Below are 20,418 nucleotides of genomic sequence, written 5' to 3' on the forward strand. Positions count from 1 at the left end.
TGTTTGAGCCTTAGTGCAACTACAGTTCTTACCCAACCAAGGCAGGAACACATACGGGAAGTAACTGGGGTCAGAGGGGCTGGCATTTTGTGGTGGGAGGAGAAGCTGTGGTACCGCTAGGGCTTTGGGGCAAAGGCCATTCCTGTTGTTCCTTCTTCCCAGCCACGTCCTCTAGAAAAGAGAGAAGGCAAAGCATCGTCTAGAATAAAAAGTCTCCTCTCCCCTCCACATTCCCGAGTGTGGGTGGGATTCTCTTGGCCCCATCGCTGTTCTGTGTCTGCCTGAGGCCCTGGGACCCAGGGATCCCTCAGGGCTTCTCCCTGCCCCACACACCCCATCGAAGCCCCTGGTTCCCCTCTTAGCTGATCCTGCCTCCAGCCCTGCCTTTGTGGTGGCCTTTTCGTTTCAGTTTTCTTTCAAAGGAGCTTAACCCTGGGCCTTCCGGGGCTCTGGCTTGGGAGGCTGGCCCCAGGGGAGATGCGGCGAACCAGCCCGTTTCCTGCCAAGAGGCCACGGGTGGAACAGCGCTAGTGTGGCAGAGGCTGTTCCTGGCAAACAGCAACTTTGACCTTATCAGGGGACAAATCAACAAAACAGGAGGGAAAACAAACGTGGGGATCTTAATTTCCTCTTTTAAAGAATCCGGTTATCTGTAGCTCTTTTTCTGTCCGAAGAACCCGGAAAAGTCAGGGTGTGTCTGATGAGGGTGTGCTTGGCCAGTCTCCTTAACTACCGTCCCCACAGTGTAATTCTCTGGCTTTTGCTTTTTCCCAAGCTTGGCATTTACCAGAAGGCATTTGAACATCTTGGAAATGCACTGACTTACGACCCCACCAACTACAAGGTACTGCAGGCTGTCAAACCCCAGAGCCTTCACACAGATGGTCCCACCACTCCTAAAGGTGATCTGGCCCTAGAAAGCGTTCTGTATATCTGAGAAAGTACTTTTTCCTTAGAAAAGTTATAATAAATAAGCGTGGCTCTCATTTGAAAATACTGTAAAGTGTCAGTGCTCTGCTTCTTATCTTCTAAAAGAGCACATTTGTTATATTGGGCCTGTTAACTTATGCAGAAAGCAAAACTGTAGTGCTGGTAAAGTTTTATATGTTACTTAGGAAATTGGCAGAGCCTCTATAACTACTGTCAGAAATAAATCTGCTGAAAAGACTTGATTCCTGATGAATCTGAGATTACAACTCTTGTCCAGATACGACTTTGGGGAGGAGGAGATCATCACGTGGATATGTATCACTGAGGGAGATGCAGCAAAACCGGCTGTTAACAGTACAGACTCAGTCCTATCTTGGAAGTCGTAGTAGCCTGACGTAGCACCCCACCTTAACCCTTTTCCTTAGAGACATGAAAAGCTTGATCAGTGAAGCCTAAGGCTGACTCACCCTCTGCCCTGTGGCAGAAGGAGCTGCACCTTAGTGGCCAAAGACAGGTGCACCTGAGTTGTCTAGAGCACTTGGTGTACCAAGTAGGGGCTGTAGGGAACAGGTTAAAGGTGCTTTTTACTTACAGGGCCCCGATACTCTGAAATAGTGACTCCCCTGGCCACCAGTAGGAAAGAAGTAAGCTGGGTCAGTGACTTTTCTGTATTATGCCGAAGAGAGCCAGCGTGGGGTGCGGGAGTGTTCTTCAGGAGCGTCTGTTCCAATAGCTTGGATATAGTATATAGGTCCCTGGAAGAAGCTTTTCAGTCCCACCAGTGCTGATGGGCCTGCTGAGTATCTACACTCAGGAAGGCTACTTCACTGCAACAGCCTTTTGGGAATGACTGAATTACCAACTTTCCACATCCCATGTTTTCAGGCCATCTTGGCAGCAGGCAGCATGATGCAGACCCATGGGGACTTTGATGTTGCCCTCACCAAATACAGAATTGTAGCTTGTGCTGTTCCAGAAAGTCCTCCACTCTGGAATAACATTGGAATGTGTTTCTTTGGCAAGAAGAAATACGTGGCAGTGAGTGTCTCCTCATTTTCTTGGTTTGTGTTCAGTTACTGGTTCTGCCAGCTTGCCCCAGCCTCTCACCGAGTGCCTGCTCTCTCCTGCAGGCTATCAGCTGCCTGAAACGAGCCAACTACTTGGCACCCTTCGACTGGAAGATTCTGTATAATTTGGGCCTTGTCCACCTGACTCTGCAGCAGTATGCATCAGCCTTCCATTTTCTCAGTGCAGCCATCAGCTTCCAGCCGAAGGTGGGGGAGCTCTACATGCTCTTGGCTGGTAAGAGACATCTGTGTGAAGAACCCCTTTCGCAGTCTGTACTCAGGGAAAAATGAATTAGAATCACAGGAGGCCAGTGGTTAAATGTCCCATAGAAGCCATTCCCTTGCAGATCCCATAGGAATCCGGATTACTGTCCTGGAGTTTGAAGAAATATGAAAGAAAAAGATGACAAAGCACCTTGTTGCTTCTCACTTAGGGGAATTTCACTCAGAGACCAGCAGGTTCAATCAGGTTCGTCTCCAGTTCATCTTTTAACAGTGCTTTTCCCATGACAGTTCATATATTGAATCCAGCCAAGCTCCAGTTATCAGCAGGTGTTAAGATCTTGGGCTTTAGGTAGGGTCCTGCCTCTACTACTTACTAGCTATATCTCATAGGGTTGATGAAAGGATTACATGATTGGACACAATGAATGTTAACTACTGGTTTTGTTGTCATTATATAATTAGTCTATTATTGTTGTTGCTCTACAGTATAAAAGTACTGACTAAATATTCTTTCTGGGGGATACTTCTCCCTATACTAAATATTCTTTCCGGAGGATACTTCTCCGTATACTAAAGTTAAGAAATGTATACCTAAAAGCAGTTTCCATGTTCTCATTGACAGTAGTCCTCAGGTGTCCTTTTGGGTTTTTTTTTGTTTGTTTGTTTGTTTTGGTCATTACTGTGAGGTTCTGATTTATAAGAGAAAGGTTGCAAAAACAAATTGAGTGGTGGTTACTTGGGGGCTGTCTGAATACAAAGATAGCCCAGTCATAATGGGATACAGGAATGTAAACAAATAGCTGTACTGTATGGCATAAGCAGCAATTCTAACTTTGCGAAGTAGAGATGATCTTCACACTGAGTTGTGAAAAGATAAGCTGGAATTCAGTAGTACAGAATGGCCGAGAAGTCCCTGAGTAAAGGCATGCAGCCATGAAACTGCAAGAGGTACCAGGCCATTAGTGGGCAATAGTGTTGTAGAACGTGGTGGGAGATGAGTCAGGAGAGGTAGTCTGGCGTCAGAGTATGGAGGACCATTGAGTACAGCACAGGGACTGTACACTTGATCCCAGAGGCTCTGTTTTTCCCAGCTGTGTTCGTGGATCTCCTCTTGTGTCTGGTAGAAGTAGATGAACAGCTGGGGAGGTGGAGCGGGCAGGGCTTCCAGAGCAGCTCTGCTGTTGTCTGGGTTATAGGTCAGGCTTTCAGAAAATACTGATTTAAAAAGGGAGAGTGTTCTGTTGCTAAACAAAAGTTTAAAGGTACGGTTATGGGTGCTGGAGAGCAGTGAGCATGTGAGTATTCCTGAGTAGGCCAGTGACGCGGTCAGATTTGTCTCAGTCAGCGAGATACCTGGCAGCCTGCGCTGTGGCAAGCGGGACAGTGCCCTTGGGGAACAAAACGGAAGGCCTGACACGACTAAACCAGGGCAGTGTCACCAAAGAAGCTGTAAAAAATGGAATTCATGGAACCCGGCCGCTGACTAACTGTGGAGAGGGGACCGTTGAACAACATGATACCTGGAATCCAAGCTGAGTGGCCTGCGCAGACGGTGGTGCCAGGAGCTGGGCGGGCACACCAGGAGTTAGTTAGGTTTGGTGGCTGAATGAACTGCCGTCTTGAAACATTGCCTGTGTTTTCTCCGCTGGGCTTTTCAGCCACTGCACTCACTTTCTTCGTTGCAGTGGCTCTGACCAATCTGGACGACACGGAGAATGCCAGGAGAGCCTACGCAGAAGCAGTCCGTCTGGATAAGTAAGCCGCCCTGTCGGGAACGCCGCTGGGAGGGCTGGGCGCCGCAGAGCCGCGAGGTGGCGCCACGGCCCCGGCGTTGCCGAGCCAGCCCAGCTGCTCGCTCCCCGTGCCTCTGTGCACAGCGGGCCTCTGCGCTGCAGGACGTGGCTCTGAGCACAGAGTGGCTCGGCAGGACCCGACACTGACTCTTTCTGAGAAAACGTTTCCAGCCCTTAGTAGTCAGGAGGCCAGAGAAAGTGAGAGCTGGCAGTGGGCTTGGGCTGTTGATAGCTGTGGGCTCGCTGGAATGTCACATGGGACTCTGGGCTCAGTTTAATTTAAGATAAACTTGACTCTCCTGGGATATATTCCACTGGCCTCTGTTAGGCAGCAGGGTAGGGACCTGTTTTTCGTCTCTTGAGGGCTGAGATGTCAGTCTTGGTCCCAGTACCTGCTTTGCTGGTTGGGAAGTTAATTCCCTGATTCTTCTCCAAAGGTCCACACAACACGTGTGTGCCCCACCTTGCTGTGGAGTGGAGCTGTCTGTATTTAGCCAGTTTTATTTTTGTGCAGTGAGAAGGATCTCTAAATGACCACGTGTTGCAAAGCCCCAGCTCCATAAGGATCGCTCTCTGTTTGCACAGGTGTAACCCTTTGGTAAACCTGAACTATGCTGTGCTGCTGTACAACCAGGGAGAGGAGAGGGGCGCCCTGGCCCAGTACCAGGAGATGGAGAAGAAAGTCAACCTACTCAAGGACAGCAGCTCCCTGGAATTTGACCCGGAGGTAAGCCTTAGCTCCTAGGAGTCATAAGCAAGCTGTCACGAGACTTTTGAATCAAGCCCAAATAACCCAAATATAAGGTGTTATATAGGCTCATGCCTGTTTTGGCTTAGACATTCCTAGTGGCATGAATTCTTCAATTAAGAACAGCTTGAGAAGAAACTTTCCTGGACGAAAATAATAAGAGGAAATTCAGGCTTACTGAGTTATATCTATTATTGATAGACCTCAGCTCAAATGAGTTGTATTATGTCTCTTTGTAGCTTCCTCCCAGTCTCCTCACATAGGAAAAAGGCAGGAATTTAGTCCAACAATGCACCAAACTTGAATTGTTGGGTTTGAGAGCCTTTAAAGAACTCCCTGGCCATCCACTCAGGGCAGTGTGGTCTCTGCTGTTTGAGAATGATTTCTTTGCAGTAAGTGTTTCCTCCCTCAAATGCTAGTACAGCAGATGCTATTTCAGCTAACCCCCACCTGCCCGCTGAAGACCTGGGATGAGGCTTCCGGTCAGCCCTGTGACTCTTTTTTTTTTTTTTCCTTCCCACTTGGGCACAAGATGGTGGAGATGGCCCAGAAGTTGGGAGCTGCTCTCCAGGTCGGGGAGGCACTGGTCTGGACTAAACCAGTTAAAGATCCCAAATCAAAGCAGCGGACCACTTCAACCAGTAAAGCCGCCAGTTTCCAGCAGCCTCTGGGTTCTAATCAAGCTCTAGGACAGGCAATGTCTTCAGCAGCCGCATATAGGAAGCTCCCGTCAGGTAGGAAGCTACACACAGCTATATGAAGACCTGTGGGTACAAGCCACATGTGCCTGCAAAGAGATTACAGCTTGGAATGAGGCTTGTGCTTTTCAGACTCAGGACACATCCAACGTAGTGCTGCCTAGAAGGGGAAAAAAGCCCAAGGGTGGCCGAACTGTCACTTGTTTCCTTAAGGCAATTTGTGTAAAAGTTAACAGCTACTGGCAGGCTTAGCTGGATGTCGGTACGCTGGGTCTTTACAATATTCAGGTTTAGAAATACATTGCGGCACCTTTCGTTATGTAGTCTCACTTTAATTCTCACTGCCTTATTATAAGTCAGCATGGTGCAGGTAATTAAACATTTCTTTTATAAGGTCATTGAAGGCACACTTGACTGTTGCTTTATTTCTTCAGTTATGGTCTTCCTTCACAGCTGCCCAGATGGGCCACAGTCCCACTAGTCTCAGAAAATATGGGTTTTTTTCCTTGAAACTTGACAGTGAAAATATTGATTTCTTCTGGAACCATGGAACTGAGAATTCAAGCTGTTTGTTTTGTTACTAGGTGTCGGAGGAACATCCCAGCTCACAAAGCCACCATCTCTTCCTCTGGAGCCAGAGCCCACTGTGGAAGCGCAACCAACTGAAGCATCAGCACAAATAAGAGAAAAATAGGTGTAGGATGAGCCGAGAGTTGGGGTTTCTTGGGCGAGGATGTTCCAGATTAGGAAAGGTCCCGTGACACAGGCAGCACGGAGGCCAGCACGTTCCCTGGGCATCATGAGCTGGAACGCAGAACGTGTTACAATGATCACGAGGAGGCTGAGGCCTGCGCAGCCCCTGCTGCCCCATCAGCCGGAAACGAGCGAGAAGATGGCCCAGACAGGTTCCCGAAGAATTGAGAGCAAGGCTTCGGCTCTATGTATGTAGTTCCAAGAGCCAGCAGGGCATGTGGTGCTATCTGTGTTGGAAAGGACTTTCTCTTGGCTGGCGGACCCCTTCCTTTGTGGAAGGAAAGTCTGAGACAGACCTCTGCGCAGCAGTCCTGTCATGACAAAGCCTTGTCTTAGCTGAGCTGATCCTTGGGCTGTGTGGTATATCAGCCACTGAAGCAAACACAAATCTTTGATTAATAATCCAGCTCTAATAGTCTAAAAGAAAAAAAAAATGATGAAACAAGCTCTTTAAATTGAGGCCCAGGCTACTGAGTGAGTATCCCAGCTGCACTTTCCCAAAAGCATCCAGAACAAGTCCCTTTATCTTGTTCTTGAGAGGTCAGTGTAGAGCCAGACCATGTCAGGATGAAAAGAAGTAAAGGGCTGGTCTGGTGTCAGCACCAAGGATTTAACAAAAAGGAAGTGCTGCTTAACTGAGGAATTTTTATTTGACAATCGATGATACCACTGACCAGATGTTATCAATACATTATATCCATAGATACTTTTCAGAATAAAGATTATATATCATCCCTTTGGGGAAAGTTATTCAGGTATAAAAATGAGGGATCACAAAAAAAAAACTTTTTAAAAGAAACTTGTACCTGCTCAGTCTTTGGGGCTTGTGGATTTGCAGTCTCTCATTCACTCTGTTGAGAAAGGAGCTATTCTAATTCCTAGTATGGGAGTTGCTCATGTCATCACAGGAAAATTACATGACAATTAGAAAAATGAGACCAAGTACACAGTTACAGATACAGACATGGTTTTAGATGGCTCAAATTAGAGGCAAGAAAGCGGAAGTATGAACTAGCAATGGGAAAAGTGTTCTTCTTACTGAATAATATTAGTACAAAACGAAGTAAAATTTTGGAGTGTATGATTACAATGATCATTTTGTTCTTAAGGAAAAATCCCTATTGTCTGATAATAGAGAGCAGCTCACAATGGACCAGTCCTCCCACGGACAACAAATATAAACCAGTGGGTAAATGTAAAATACTATCTTGGTTTAATTTAAAAAAAATACACATAACTGTTCCAAGTAAAAATTATAACATTATAACTAAAGGACAAGGGGGTATATGGAAACTTATGGTTGAAAGGTTTTTATATTTCACATGATATGGTACAAAACTAATCCTAAATAGTTTGTGAAAAGTTAAGGCTGTATATTATAATCCCTAGAGTAAACATTAAAAAGATGCAAAGAAGCACAGCTATTGGGTTGGCCAAAAAGTTTTTTTTTTCTTTTTCTGTAAGACGGCTCTAGTAGCCCTTAGCTGGAAGACTGTAAAAGGCACCTGGAACAGTTCTTTACTCAAAAAGATAAAAAGTTTTGGGAAGATGGAATTATGAAGTTGCCTGAAAAATGGCAGAAGGTAGTGGAAGAAAACGGTGACTACGTTGTTCAATAAAGTTCTTGGTGAAAATGAAAAATGCATCTTTTTACTTAAAAACCAAAGGAAGTTTTTGGCCAACCCAATATAAAAAGACAGTAGAGAGGGGGGTAAAAAAACAGATGGAACAAGGAGAAAATAAATAGCAAAATGTTAAATGTAAATCCAGTCATGTCAATAACTACATTAAAATGTAATTAGACTTAAAAATGTAAGTGGACTAAACATGTCAGTTAAAAAGCACAGAGGGGCTTACCTGGTGGCGTGGTGGTTGAGAGTCCACCTGCCGATGCAGGGGACAGGGGTTCGTGCCCCGGTCCGGGAAGATCCCACATGCCGCGGAGCAGCTAGGCCCGTGAGCCATGGCCGCTGAGCCTGCGCGTCCGGAGCCTGTGCTCCGCAACGGGAGAGGCCACAGCAGTGAGAGGCCTGCGTACCGCAAAACAAACAAACAAAAAAACACAGGATAAAAAAGCCTAGTACTATATTAATGTTAGATAAAGCAGGCTTCAAAACAAGGGGTGTTACCAGAAATAAAGGGGGGCATTTCATAATGATCAACAGTCAAGTCAGTAGAAAACCATAAATATGTACGCAACTAACATTACTTCACAGTACATCAAGTAAAAATTGATAGAATTTAATCCACGATCATAGTTGGATATGTTAGCACTTTTTCTTTCAGCAATTGATAGAATTAGACAAAAAGTGTAAAAGGACATATTGGCCAGCTTGTCAATTTCTTTTGACATTTATAGAACGCTACAAGCAGTAACTGTAGAAAATACATTCTTTGCAAGTGCACATAATACATTTAGCAAGACAGACCAAATACTGGGCCATAAAATAAGTCTCAAAAGTCAACAGATTGAAATTTCCAGAATATGTTCTCTATACACAATGAAATTGTATTAGAAATTAATAATATCTAGAAAACCTACATGTTTGGAAATTATACACACATACTTGTAATAAGGAAGAAATCAAAAGAGAAATTAGAAAATATTTTGAACTGAATAATGAAAACAAAATTTGTAGGGTTAAGAGCTGTGCTTATAAGGAAACTTAGAGCTATAAATGCTTCTATTAGAACAAATGAAAGGTAGAAAATCACTGATAAAGGTTTCTACCTTAAGCTATAAAAAGAGCAAAATAAACCCAAAGTACAGAAAATATTAAAGAAAAATCTAAGAAGCTGAAAGTTCTATGAAAAAACACACACACACACAAATGGACAAATCCCTAGCTAAACTGATGAAGGGAAAAAAGAGGAGACAAATTACCAATATCAGGAATGAAAGAGGGGATAGCATTACAGGTCCTGTACAACATGGAAAAGATAAAGGAATGTTATGAAAAATTTTATGATAATAAAACAACTTGGACGTAATATACAAAATCTTTGAAAAATGCAACATACCCAAACTGAAACAAGATGAAATGTAAAGGCTTCATAGGTCCGATCAAAGGAATTGAATCTATAAATCAAATGCTACCCTAAGCAAACTCTTGGCTCAGATGATTTCACCAGTGAATTCTATTAAATCCAGTCTTACAAAATTTTTTTTTTTTTTTTTTTTTTTTGCGGTATGCAGGCCTCTCACTGTTGTGGCCTCTCCCGTCGCGGAGCACAGGCTCTGGACATGCAGGCTCAGTGGCCATGGCTCACGTGCCCAGCCGCTCCGTAGCACGTGGGATCCTCCCGGACCAGTGTCCCCTGCATCAGCAGGTGGACTCTCAACCACTGTGCCACCCGGGAAGCCCCTACAAAAATTTTTTAAAAACAGGATCAAGAACTTCCCATTAGGCCATGAAGAAAATGAAAGTCAATCTACAGATTGAGAATATATTCACAAGATACATCTGACAAAGGACTTATATCCAGAAAATATAAAAAACTCCTACAACTCAATAATATAAAAACTAATAACCCAAACAACAACATACACAAACCAAATGAAAAAAAAAATGGGCAAAAAATTTGGACACCTCACAAAGATACATGAAAGGCCAGTAAGCATGTGACAACGTGCTCATTGTCCATCATCAAGGAAACGCAAAATAAAACCACAATGAAATACCACTGTGTACACATCAAAATGGCTAAAATTAAACACTGACAACTCTAAATACTGGCAAGAACAAGAAGCAACCAGAACTGTCATGCATCATTGGTGGGAGTGTAAAATGGGCCATCCGCTTTGGAGAAAGGTCTGTCACTTATCTCATGATATACATTCTTCCCAGCAATTCTACTCCCATGTATTACCCAAGAGGAAGGAAAATGCCCACACAGACTTGTAGATAACATTATTCATAAAAGCCCCAAACGGAAACACCGTATTCACAGTGGAATACTATTTAGCCACAAAAGGCAACAAACTACATGCAACAACATAATCTCAAAAACATTATGCTGAACGAAAAGGGTTTTTACAGCTACAGTAATTAAAACAGTATGGTACTGGCACAAAAACATAAATATAGATCAATGGACCAGGATAGAAGGCCCAGAAATAAACCCATGCACTTATGATCAATTAATCTACCACAAAGGAGGCAAGAATATACAATGGAGAAAAGAAAGTCTCTTCGATAAGTGGTGCTGGGAAAACTGGACAGCTACATGTGAAAGAGTGAAATTAGAACATTCTCTAACACAACAAAAATAAACTCAACATGGATTAAAGACCTAAATGTAAGACTGGATACTATAAAACTCCTAGAGGAAAACATAAGCAGAGCACTCTTCGACATAAATTGCAGCAATATCTTTTTGGATCTGTCTCCTAGAGTAGGAGTAGGAGATAAATGGAAATAAAAACAAAAATAAACAAATGGGACCTAATTAAACTTAAAAGCTTTCACACAGCAAAGGAAACCATAAACAAAATGAAAAGACAACCTACAGAATGGGAGAAAGTATTTGCAAACGATGCAACTGAAAAGGGGTTTATTTCCAAAATATACAAACATCTCATAACAGCGCAATATCAAAAAAAATCCCCAAACAACCCAATCAAAAAATGGGCAGAAGATCTAAAAAGACATTTTTCCAAACAAGACATACAGATGGCCAAAAGGCATGTGAAAAGATGCTCAACATCGCTAATTAGAGAAATTCAAATCAAAACTACAATGAGGTATCACCTCACAACAGTCAGAATGGCCAACATCAAAAAGTCTACAAATAACAAATGCTGGAGAGGGTGTGGAGAAAAGGGAACTCTCTTGCACTACTGGTGGGAAAGTAAACTGATACAGCCACTATGGAGAACAGTACGGAGGTTCCTTAAAAAACTAAAAGTAGAGCTACCATATGATCCTGCAATCCCACTCCTGGGCATATATCCAGAGAAAACCATAATTCGAAAAGGTACATGCACCTCAGTGTTCATTCACTGTAGCATGATATACAATAGCTAAGATATGGAAGCAACCTAAATGTCCATCGACAGGTGAATAGATAATGAAGATGTGGTACATATGCACAATGGAATATTACTCAGCCATTAAAAAGAATGAAATAACGCCATTTGCAGCAACATGGATGGACCTAGAGATTACCATACTAAGTGAAGCAAGCCAGACAAAGACAAAATATATGATACTGCTTATATGGGGAATCTAAGAAACTGATACAAATAAACTTATTTACAAAACAGAAAGACTCACAGACATAGAAAACAAACTTATGGTTACCAAAGGGGAAGGGGGGGAGATAAATTAGGAGTTTGGGATAAAAATATACACACTACTAAATATAAAATAGATAATCAACAAGGACCTACTGTATAGCACAGGGAACTCTACTCAGTATTCTGTAATAAGCTATAATGGAAGAGAATGTATCACTCTGCTGTATACCTGAAACAAACACAACATTGTAAATCAACTATATTTCAACAAAAAATTTAAAAAAAAATCAGTGAGGAGACATAAAAAAATAACACTAAAGAGCTTTATACAAAAGGACTAAATACTGTATGATTCCATTTCTATGAAGTTCCAGAACAGGCAAAACTAATTTATGGTGAAAAAGATTATAGTGGGTGCTTCAGGGGGCTGGGGTTGAGGGGGAGGCTGAGTATAACTTGGAAGTAGCCTGAGGGACCTATCTGAGATGATGGAAGCATTCTGTATCTGGATAGGCACTTGGGTTAGATAGGTATATACTTTTCTCAAAACTTACCAAATGGACTTAAAATTTGTAGTTTCACTGTTTGAAAATCTTTACCTAAAGAAAGAGCAAAGAATAAAATGTTAAATTATCATTGTGGTAGCTTTTCAGTGATTTTCAGTAGTCCTAAAGAGACCCAGAAAATTGCCTGTTCAGTTTAGTAACTGACAATTATTAAACTTTTATATACATGCCACATACTGTGCTACTACTTTGCTCCGCATTCCTCTTTAATTAAGAACCCTACGAAGGTAAGGACCATTGTTAGCCCTGTTTTACAGATGAGGAAAAATGAGGCTCAGGAAAGGTACCTTGTCCAATGTCATTCAATACTCACCACCTCAAACTCTGCACAGAATTTGAATTTCTTCTGCTGATGAATAACCTCTGCCCCACTCAAACTTGACAGAGTGAGAGAATAAAATGCAAACTAAATCTGCGCAATAAATATTACTCATTTTTGGCTGAATTCTTATCTCCTGACAGTGTTTTGTGTGCTGCAGCTTTTCCCTGGGTGTTAAATCAATTTCAAGGGAATGCAAGAGTGTTAGAACATTTTTAGGAAGGATCATTTTTCACCAGGCACCCTTTCCAGTATGGGGGATTTTCAAGCTTTTCTTCTTCATATAAAATCATACATGGAGATCTCTGTAAAATATAGTTCAAAGCAAAGGGGCCTGAAGCTCCACCTCTTGTTTCTCCTGCCTTTCCAACTCACTTCTGCCTCCACCTGTCTGTCCTGGGTGATACAGCCCAGTTAATCTTACTTCCAAAGCTTAGCCTACTTCTCATCAAGGTGGGAGGTTCACAGAGGGATGCATGTATATTCGTATCTACACACACACATTCAGGAATACAGAAAAGTTTTACAAAACAATACTTAAAATAATTATCCCCATAATGTATGATGCATTTTGATACTTTCTATAAACACCAAGTTGATTTAGTAACGATTAATCGTTCAAAACCCACCTTTTGAAAAACACTGCTCTGAGGTACATGCTGCCCACGTCTCCTGAACGCCTTCCTCGACGTCACCAGTGAAAACTGGAGAAATGCTGAGAATATGCTAAGGACAGGGGCTGCCTGTAAGAAAAAGGTCACATGGAGAACACTGCTGCTTAGGTTTAGAACGTAAGTGATGAGTTATTCTAACTCTTCTTGGGAAAATAGAAATCTCCTCACTTAAGCTTTTCTAAAAATAGACTAGGAAGTGGTTTAATTATTTTTAATTGAGCTTCAAGGCAGACTGATGAGGTAGCAGCCAGAGATTTTCTTAATAAGCTACTTGCTTTGAATTTCAAGCTGCATAATTCTCCAGGCTTGTCTTTGAAGGAGTAATCAAGCCTTTCCTTCTCATGCAAGGCAGGGGGGAAGGTCATAAATGGAGAACTTGAGGTAGCTTTGAGATTCCAGAAGCTGCTGCTGTGAGCCCAGCGTGAATGATGACCTGTGACCTGAGCTGGCCTGCCACCAGCTGACACGTGTCTATACTGCTCTTTGAACGTACTGAGAAGGCTCACCACACTCTTTCCAACTTCTGGGTCATACTGGCTCGAGTACTTGATACTAGTATCTTCTGTCACTTTATTTTTTTAATTTTAATTTTCTTGGCTGCACCGCACAGCATGTAGGACCTTAGTTCCCAGACCAGGGATCAAACCCGTGCCCCTGCATTGGAAGCATGGAGTCTTAACCACTGGACTGCCAGGGAAGTCCCTCTTCTGTCACTTTAAACCAGAAGACAGACCTACAGCTCAGACTCACTGTGAGGGGCTGCCTAACCTAGTGATGGGGAAGACAAGATAATCAAACACCTCAAGAGCAGAGGAACATGTAAGTCACAAGTCAAGATCAAAATGATTTATGGCTCCAGAGTCGTGGTAGAAATGAAATCAATCACAAACAGACTTCGCATTCCTGAAACGTAAATTGTTTTTAATATTTAAAAGCACGCTGAAGTCTCCTTGATTTATAAAAAATAAATACATAACATGACAAACTTATTCATGACCCTGGGACCCTTATGAGGTCAAACTCTTTAATGGATGTGATGTGTCAATGTAAAACACACATGATCTGTTATACACCCAGAAGCATATTCCAGTTGTAAGATGCCTTCAAGGATCAGAAAGAACATAGATCAGTCTTCTACTGCAGAAAGCACGTCCAGAGCTGGGCGATGAGGTTGGGCCCAGGCACAGGAGCCTCTGACCAGCCAGCCTACAGTTAAGGAGCCAGGGCAAGAAGGCGCAGCCCTTCAGCTCACAGCCCCACCCTGCAGGCCAGGCAGGCTCCTCAGCTGCAGAGTGACCGGCTCCCTCAAGGGAACCACGAGGCTCCCAGCCTCTGCTGTCTCTGACGCACAGGAGGGCCTGTTTTGTCCTTACTTGTGGCTCCGTCCTAAGTTTGAGAGCAGAAGACTGAGAAGGTGTGCTCATTAAATTTTTTCATTAGAACACTGAATGGAAATCATGATCCTGCCGTGAGCGCTGAGCTGAGAGAACGCGAGAACTCACACTGCACTTTACCAGAGACATGGGAGCGGGTGAGGGAGCACGCACTCCCGAGGTTGGCAAGGAGTGCTTTCTCCAAACCGACATGCTCTCGAGGGTAAAGAAGTCAGGCCTAAAATACTTGAAGAGGGGATCTGGGAATCAGGTTTTCACCCCTGTAACACACAACATAAAAAAAAAAACAACAAAAAACAAGAAGAAAAATCTAGTCTTGTTAGTAAATAGCTGGATTTTGATTAAAACCTGAAATGTTTCTGTGTAATCGTCAACTGGCTGGAATGTATCTGGTACAGTTTAATCTGCTGTTGTTTCTTTGGCTGTCTTCCAACTAGATCTAGAAACGGTTTTGACACTCTCAATCCTGTTTCCCAAACCACTTAATTCCTGTCATTCTTAGGTTGGTTAGTTTTCCTCCTTCAGAAAAATGACCCACAACAATCTTCCTGCTAGTGAGAGTGTACTTCTGAATAGAAGAGTCCTTCGGCTGAAATGGCATCTCCGAGGCCCACAGTTCGAACAGGATCTTTACACACCAACACTGGTGTGAAGTGGAAGGACACTCCCTCCCTGTGCCATTCGACCACTGGCTCGTTTGGGTTTAACATGACCCTGGAGCCAGCCGCCGAACGGGAGGTCATGAACTCACGGGGCGCCTTCAGAGACACTCGGCGGGTGTCTATGGTTTCTGTCGCGCAGGCCTGTGTCCCGGCCACGCGAGCTCCTGCAGCCACGGCCGCCAGCTGGTTGGCCCAGTGTCCGTCCACAGTTGCCAGGATGTGGTAGGCCAGCGTGTGGAAGTGGATCCTGGTGAGGTCTGAGGCTCTGCTTTCACTCTTCCCATGTTCCTTCAAGATCCAAAAGAGGATGTCGCTGACCACGCCCACATCAGGAACACCGGTCCAGGAAGAGAGGGAAGAGTGAGGTCCAGACGCCGACTGGCTGAGAAATAACAGCTCCTGTTCATTCAGCCCAAGGGAAGTCACGGCAGAAAAGACCTGCTAACAAAAACAAAATGCGGGTCTTTTTCTGATGGACATCTAGCTCCTAAGTATCCTAGGACACAGCCGACGACTAATGTCAGGGAAGGCAGGTAGGGCCGGCATCTTTCTTCTTTACCACAAGACTCCCTGCTCCTGAAGTCTGCGGGGGGAAGTGACCGATCAAGGTCCCTATTTTGGCTATTACACCTCTATCTCCACGCTCATCATCACTTGCGGTCAACTGGAAAGTTGCAGTAACTCTGTATTAGAGCCAGTCTTCTGTTTATATGCTGGCATACAAAGGCAGAGGGGTACGCTCTGTACTTCTTTCCACGGTGCCCAGTTTCTGCCTCTGCACACACAGCAGAGGCTCTCACCACCGACGGGGCCTGACTCTCAGTTCCTGAATGTCAGCAGGTGTCACACCAGTACAGTGGAGAAGCCCACAGGCAGGGTTGTAAGGGTTCCTCGCACACAACACCAAGAAGCAAGAAGAGTGGCTTCACGTCTGATCTAAGCTTTCTAGGCAGGTGTGGGTTAGGAAGACTGAATTTAGTAATAACACTGTGTGTGAAAGGGCACCAAACAAGAGCCATGGTTTTCTATCTTGAGGGGTACCACTATGTCCACCTTGCTATCTTTCTTACTTAGCACTTCCTTCCTTAGAGCCAGGGACCTGAATAAGGTGAATGTTTGTGCAAGAGAGATGAGCCCTGTGGGTATGCAGGGGTGTGTCTGCACGCGCATATATTTTTTAAAAAATCAAGGGCCTGCGAATCCCCTCGCGGTCCAGTGTTTAGGACCCCGCACTTTCACTGCCGAGGGCGTGGGTTCAATCCCTGGTTGGGGAACTAAGATCCTGCAAGCTGGCACGGTGTGGCAAAAAAAAAAAAAAAAAAAAAAAAAAAAAATCAAGGGCCTGTCCCTTTGCTAATGTAACACCACTTCCGTTTACTGCATGTTCTGTTACACATTGAGCTACTGGCTCTATTTCATTCACTTCTTACTGTAATGCTCTGAGGGAAGGAGGGATTGCCTCCATCTTACAGATAAGGGGACCGAGGCTTAGAAAGGTTAAGTAGACAGCTACACAGAAAATGAAATAAAAATGGCTTTTTAAAGAAGTGAAAAAAATAACCTCAAAAAGAGAAATATGAGAATAAAAATTATACCGAATGGGACTTCCCTGGCAGTCCAGCGGTTAAGACTCCACGTTTCCACTGCAAGGGGTGCAGGTTCGATCCCTGGTCAGGGAACAAAGACCCCACATGCCGCAAGTTGTGGCCAAAAGGTAAAAAAGAAAAAAAAAAAAGATACTGAAAAACACCAGGAGTGAACCCTAATGTAAACGATGGACTTTGCGTGATGTTGACATGTGAATGTAGGCTCACTGACTGTTGCAAACGCCCTACTCTGGGGCAGGGGATGTTGATGGGGGAGGCTCTGGGTGTGGAGGGCAGGGGCTACATGGGGCTCTACATTCTGCTCACCTGTGCTGTGAACCTAAAACTGCCCTAAAGGTAGTCTATTAAAAAAAATTATTCTGAAATACCACTTTTTACCTGTCAGATTGGTAAGAAAGCATGTTTTTAATCACATTCCAGTGGCAAGGATATGAGGAAACAAGCACTTGTAGAGAATTCTAGTGGAAGCAAACTGGTACAGTGCTCATGGACGAGAATTCTGCAATATCAAACTTACAAATGCTTTTTGTGCCCCAATCTAGCAATTCTACTTCTGAGAACTTATCATACACATGTACCTGCTCATGGGCAAAATAAACTCATGTACAAAGTTACTTGCTGAAGCGCTGTATGGGACAGCAAAGGGCAGACAGCCAAATGCCCAGCTTTGGTTGGAGTTAAAGACACTGGATGTACCACACGCTTCTTCTAACCAAGTGATGACAAAGAGGAGAGCTCCAAAACGCATCCAGTGAAAAAAAGCAAAGTGTACAACAGTGTATGCAGTATGCTATGCTATCTTTGGGGGTAAAAAGGGATGAAAAAATAAGGCTATATTCCCATATTTGCTTATATATGTACACAATAACTCTGGAGGGAGCAGGTGAAACTAGTAAAGAGGTTACTAACAGTGGATACAGGGGGCAGGAGGAAGCGAGACTTCATGTATATATTTTAATATTTTTTGAGTTTTGAACCACATGAATATAGTACCCATTAAAGAGGTTAAATAACAATAAATGAAAGGTTAACTAACCTGCCTAAGTTCACAAAGCTAGCGAGTGGCAAAGCTGGCATTCCAACCTGGTTTCCAAAGTCTGTGCTCTTAAGCACCGCACTCTTGGATTTATCTGATCATTGCTACTGTCGAAAGGCTGAACACCTCAGGGCCTGACGGTGAGGGAGTGAAGCGCCCCCCCAAACTTCCTTTCTCTGAACTTCTTGAAGTTCAACGGAAAGCACCCAAGTTGGGCTTTCAGTTTTCTCCTTTGAGTTCTGCTGCAAAAGGCATTCACTTCTAACTTCCCCATTCCAGAAGGAGAAACACGCCCCAAGAGCCCATCAGTAACACCGCCATATTCCTAATCTAGTAGGAGATCCTGTTCCAGCACAGTCCTGGCTCCTGGACTTGGATCTCATGGACCCAGGTCTGAGTGAGACAACACCCACACCTCAGTGACCCCCCGTGCTGCCCGTGGGTTACCTGATGCACAATGCTGCTCATGAGCTCCCTGTTGGTCATGCTGGCCAGCTCCAGGTGAACTGGAATACCCGTGGGGATGTCAGAAATGGAGGTCATGACCTGCAGAGACAAGAGGAGAGCACTGCCATCAGAAACAGAAGGAAGTCAGGCAAGAGGGAAGGAACAGGTCCCGAGAGGCAGTGCATCCTCATGAAAGCTCCCGGCCACGTGGGCGGCCACAGACACTGTGGACAAGGGAGGCTTTTCCCAACAGGGAAAACCAGGCTCTGCGGAGAGGCACTGGGGTTAAGGACTCAGAGAGCACAAGAAACCGCCCCTCAACGTTCACGCAGCCAGCCTCTTCCTGGGGACCTCAACTGAGCAGTCCGCTTCAGCTGCTGTGTGAATCTGCAGCACAGCTGATGTGAATGAGATGATACAGAAAACACAAAGGACACAAACTGCAGACACTGCAGTCTGCAGCCACGTTCAGCTTAGCACAGGAAGCAGAGGCTCAGGCAAGACGATGTTCTGATCTGTCCTACTCAAGATGCTGCCCGTGCCTGAGAGAACCCCATGAGGAGCCTCGCCGGAGTGGGAGGCAGGCTTCTCGGCTGCCACGACACGTCCCGGGAGCCCAGGACCCAGGGCAAGGCAGCGCAAGCTGCAGGGGCTGAGAGAGGCAGGGATCTGAAGGAAAACGCTAGCTGCGATCTGTGAAATCCCGTAACAGTGCTATTACCTCCAAGAGTCTCTTCCTCTGGAACTCCTTGCTTTGTCCCTCCATCATGTGCAATCCAGAGAGGACCACCAGGTCTGGCTGAAACTCCTCCAGGCTAGACACAAACACCTCCAGCATATGCATGGCCCCGTTGGAGAGGTCGTGGGAGAAGATGAATCGGTTGGCATGGGGAGCTTTTAACTGGCCCCACTCCTCCCCTAGAAAAGCCCAGTCGACACAATGGGAAGAAAAGGAAGAGGCTTTAAGTCTCCTAGCTGTGCGGGGCCTGGCGGGGGCCTCACTGGAGCCTTGGCTCTGGGCAGGCTGGCCTCTGGCTGAGTGGACCCCAGCTGCCATGGCCTAAGGGAAGCATGGTGCCGCAGCCTGGAGGATGGCGGTCAGAAAGAAACAAACCCAAAACCCCAACCCCAGCCCCACAAAAACACAGCATGGGTGCTGTGTGCCTTTGTCAAGGAGCTGGCAAGTAGCTCCCCTCGAGTCCCAGGGAAGCTCTCCTGTCCAAACACAGGATGCCCGTGTCCCTCCCAGTCGCAGAGCACAACTTCCAAACACTGGTGCACAGTGGGCACCATGCGGGTCTCCGAACGTAGGACATGCTGCCTTTCCCAAAGCACCTTCCACCTCACAGTAACACCCCAGCACCTGTCATTTAGCTGGGACCTAAGGAGGCTGGAATGACTGTACCTCCTCCTCCCTGCCGCCCACTGGTGGTTCCTGGGCACTGGATCCAGAAGCTAAGAGTATCTGGCTGCTCTAGCCTCCCGTGAGCGAGCTGCTTTGGAATAATGAATAATGAATAAAAGACTAAGTTCAAGTGTTACTACCTCCTGAAAGGGCTGCCAACTGCTCCAGCCTGAGGTGTACTCTCACTGCTTTGAGGATCCAGAGATTCTCCTTTACGTGGTTTGGTGATTCATCACTTTGCTTTGAGTCCTCTCTTCTACTATGTTAGCTAGTATTCAAACTTGTATCATTACTTCACTTTTCGCAGGTTTGTGCCCCATCCCCCCTCAACACTGTATGTCTCTGATTCCCACAGCCCAGTCACAGTCCCCTGCACAGAGTGCCCACTCAGCATTCACTAATCTGATTCAAGCAGAGGGAGGCCAGACCCTCCCCGGTGGGGTCTTGGGCGGGGGCAGGAGCTGGGAATCTGTGTGCAGCTACAGGGGTGCCTCTCAGCACCGCGGCCGGGAGGAAGCATCTCCAGCGGAACCTAGTTTTTAATGTGCAGGTGGCAGGGCCCCACCCCTGGAGACCCAGATGTGCAGTCAGGTGGGGAACTACCAACTGAGAGCCCCCAGCTGCCAAGCACTTGAGGGGAGTGCGCCAGTGCCCAAGTCCTAGGGGAGGGGGGGCAGTGGGGGGCGGAGAGGCCTCTCCAAGTTCACTCGGTGCCATCCCACGCGCATCCCACATTCCTCTCCTTGAAGTCTTGAAAATCTCAAAACTCAGCCTGAGGCAGTGCCTTGGAGGCCATGTCCGCCGAGCACCAGGAGGAGCAGTCATCCGCAGCCTGGCGCGCTGCCCGAGACGGGG

At 45.3% G+C, this 20,418-nt stretch overlaps 2 protein-coding genes across 9 annotated transcripts in view; one reads left to right on the top strand and one right to left on the bottom strand.

Moving 5' to 3' along the window:
* The window catches only part of BBS4 (Bardet-Biedl syndrome 4), a 56,207-nt gene extending 45,840 nt beyond the window's left edge, over window positions 1-10,367 (top strand). For 2 of the 5 annotated variants that reach the window (XM_029237293.1, XM_029237294.1), the window contains 7 exons: window positions 776-844; window positions 1,816-1,968; window positions 2,061-2,232; window positions 3,908-3,977; window positions 4,601-4,742; window positions 5,296-5,497; window positions 6,046-9,427. In XM_029237293.1, the coding sequence (XP_029093126.1) occupies window positions 776-844; window positions 1,816-1,968; window positions 2,061-2,232; window positions 3,908-3,977; window positions 4,601-4,742; window positions 5,296-5,497; window positions 6,046-6,155 (918 nt within the window). In that variant the 3' untranslated portion in view covers window positions 6,156-9,427. Of the gene's footprint in view, window positions 1-775; window positions 903-1,815; window positions 1,969-2,060; window positions 2,233-3,907; window positions 3,978-4,600; window positions 4,743-5,295; window positions 5,498-6,045; window positions 9,428-9,544 lie in introns of those variants that run through there. The other 3 variants (XR_003795828.1, XM_029237295.1, XM_029237296.1) reach the window with 3 other exon arrangements.
* A 4,408-nt stretch (window positions 10,368-14,775) lies between these two features.
* ADPGK (ADP dependent glucokinase) overlaps window positions 14,776-20,418 on the bottom strand; it is a 26,545-nt gene continuing 20,902 nt past the window's right edge. For 3 of the 4 annotated variants that reach the window (XM_029238013.1, XM_029238015.1, XM_029238016.1), the window contains 3 exons: window positions 18,880-19,076; window positions 18,159-18,257; window positions 14,776-15,509 (listed from right to left, as the gene is read on the bottom strand). In XM_029238013.1, the coding sequence (XP_029093846.1) occupies window positions 14,958-15,509; window positions 18,159-18,257; window positions 18,880-19,076 (848 nt within the window). In that variant the 3' untranslated portion in view covers window positions 14,776-14,957. The remainder of the gene's footprint in view (window positions 15,510-18,158; window positions 18,258-18,879; window positions 19,077-20,418) is intronic. The other variant, XM_029238014.1, reaches the window with a different exon arrangement.

The sequence above is a fragment of the Monodon monoceros genome, unplaced genomic scaffold, assembly GCF_005190385.1.
Source record: "Monodon monoceros isolate NGI ecotype Baffin Bay Population unplaced genomic scaffold, NGI_Narwhal_1 Super_Scaffold_21, whole genome shotgun sequence".
Taxonomy (NCBI): domain Eukaryota; kingdom Metazoa; phylum Chordata; class Mammalia; order Artiodactyla; family Monodontidae; genus Monodon; species Monodon monoceros.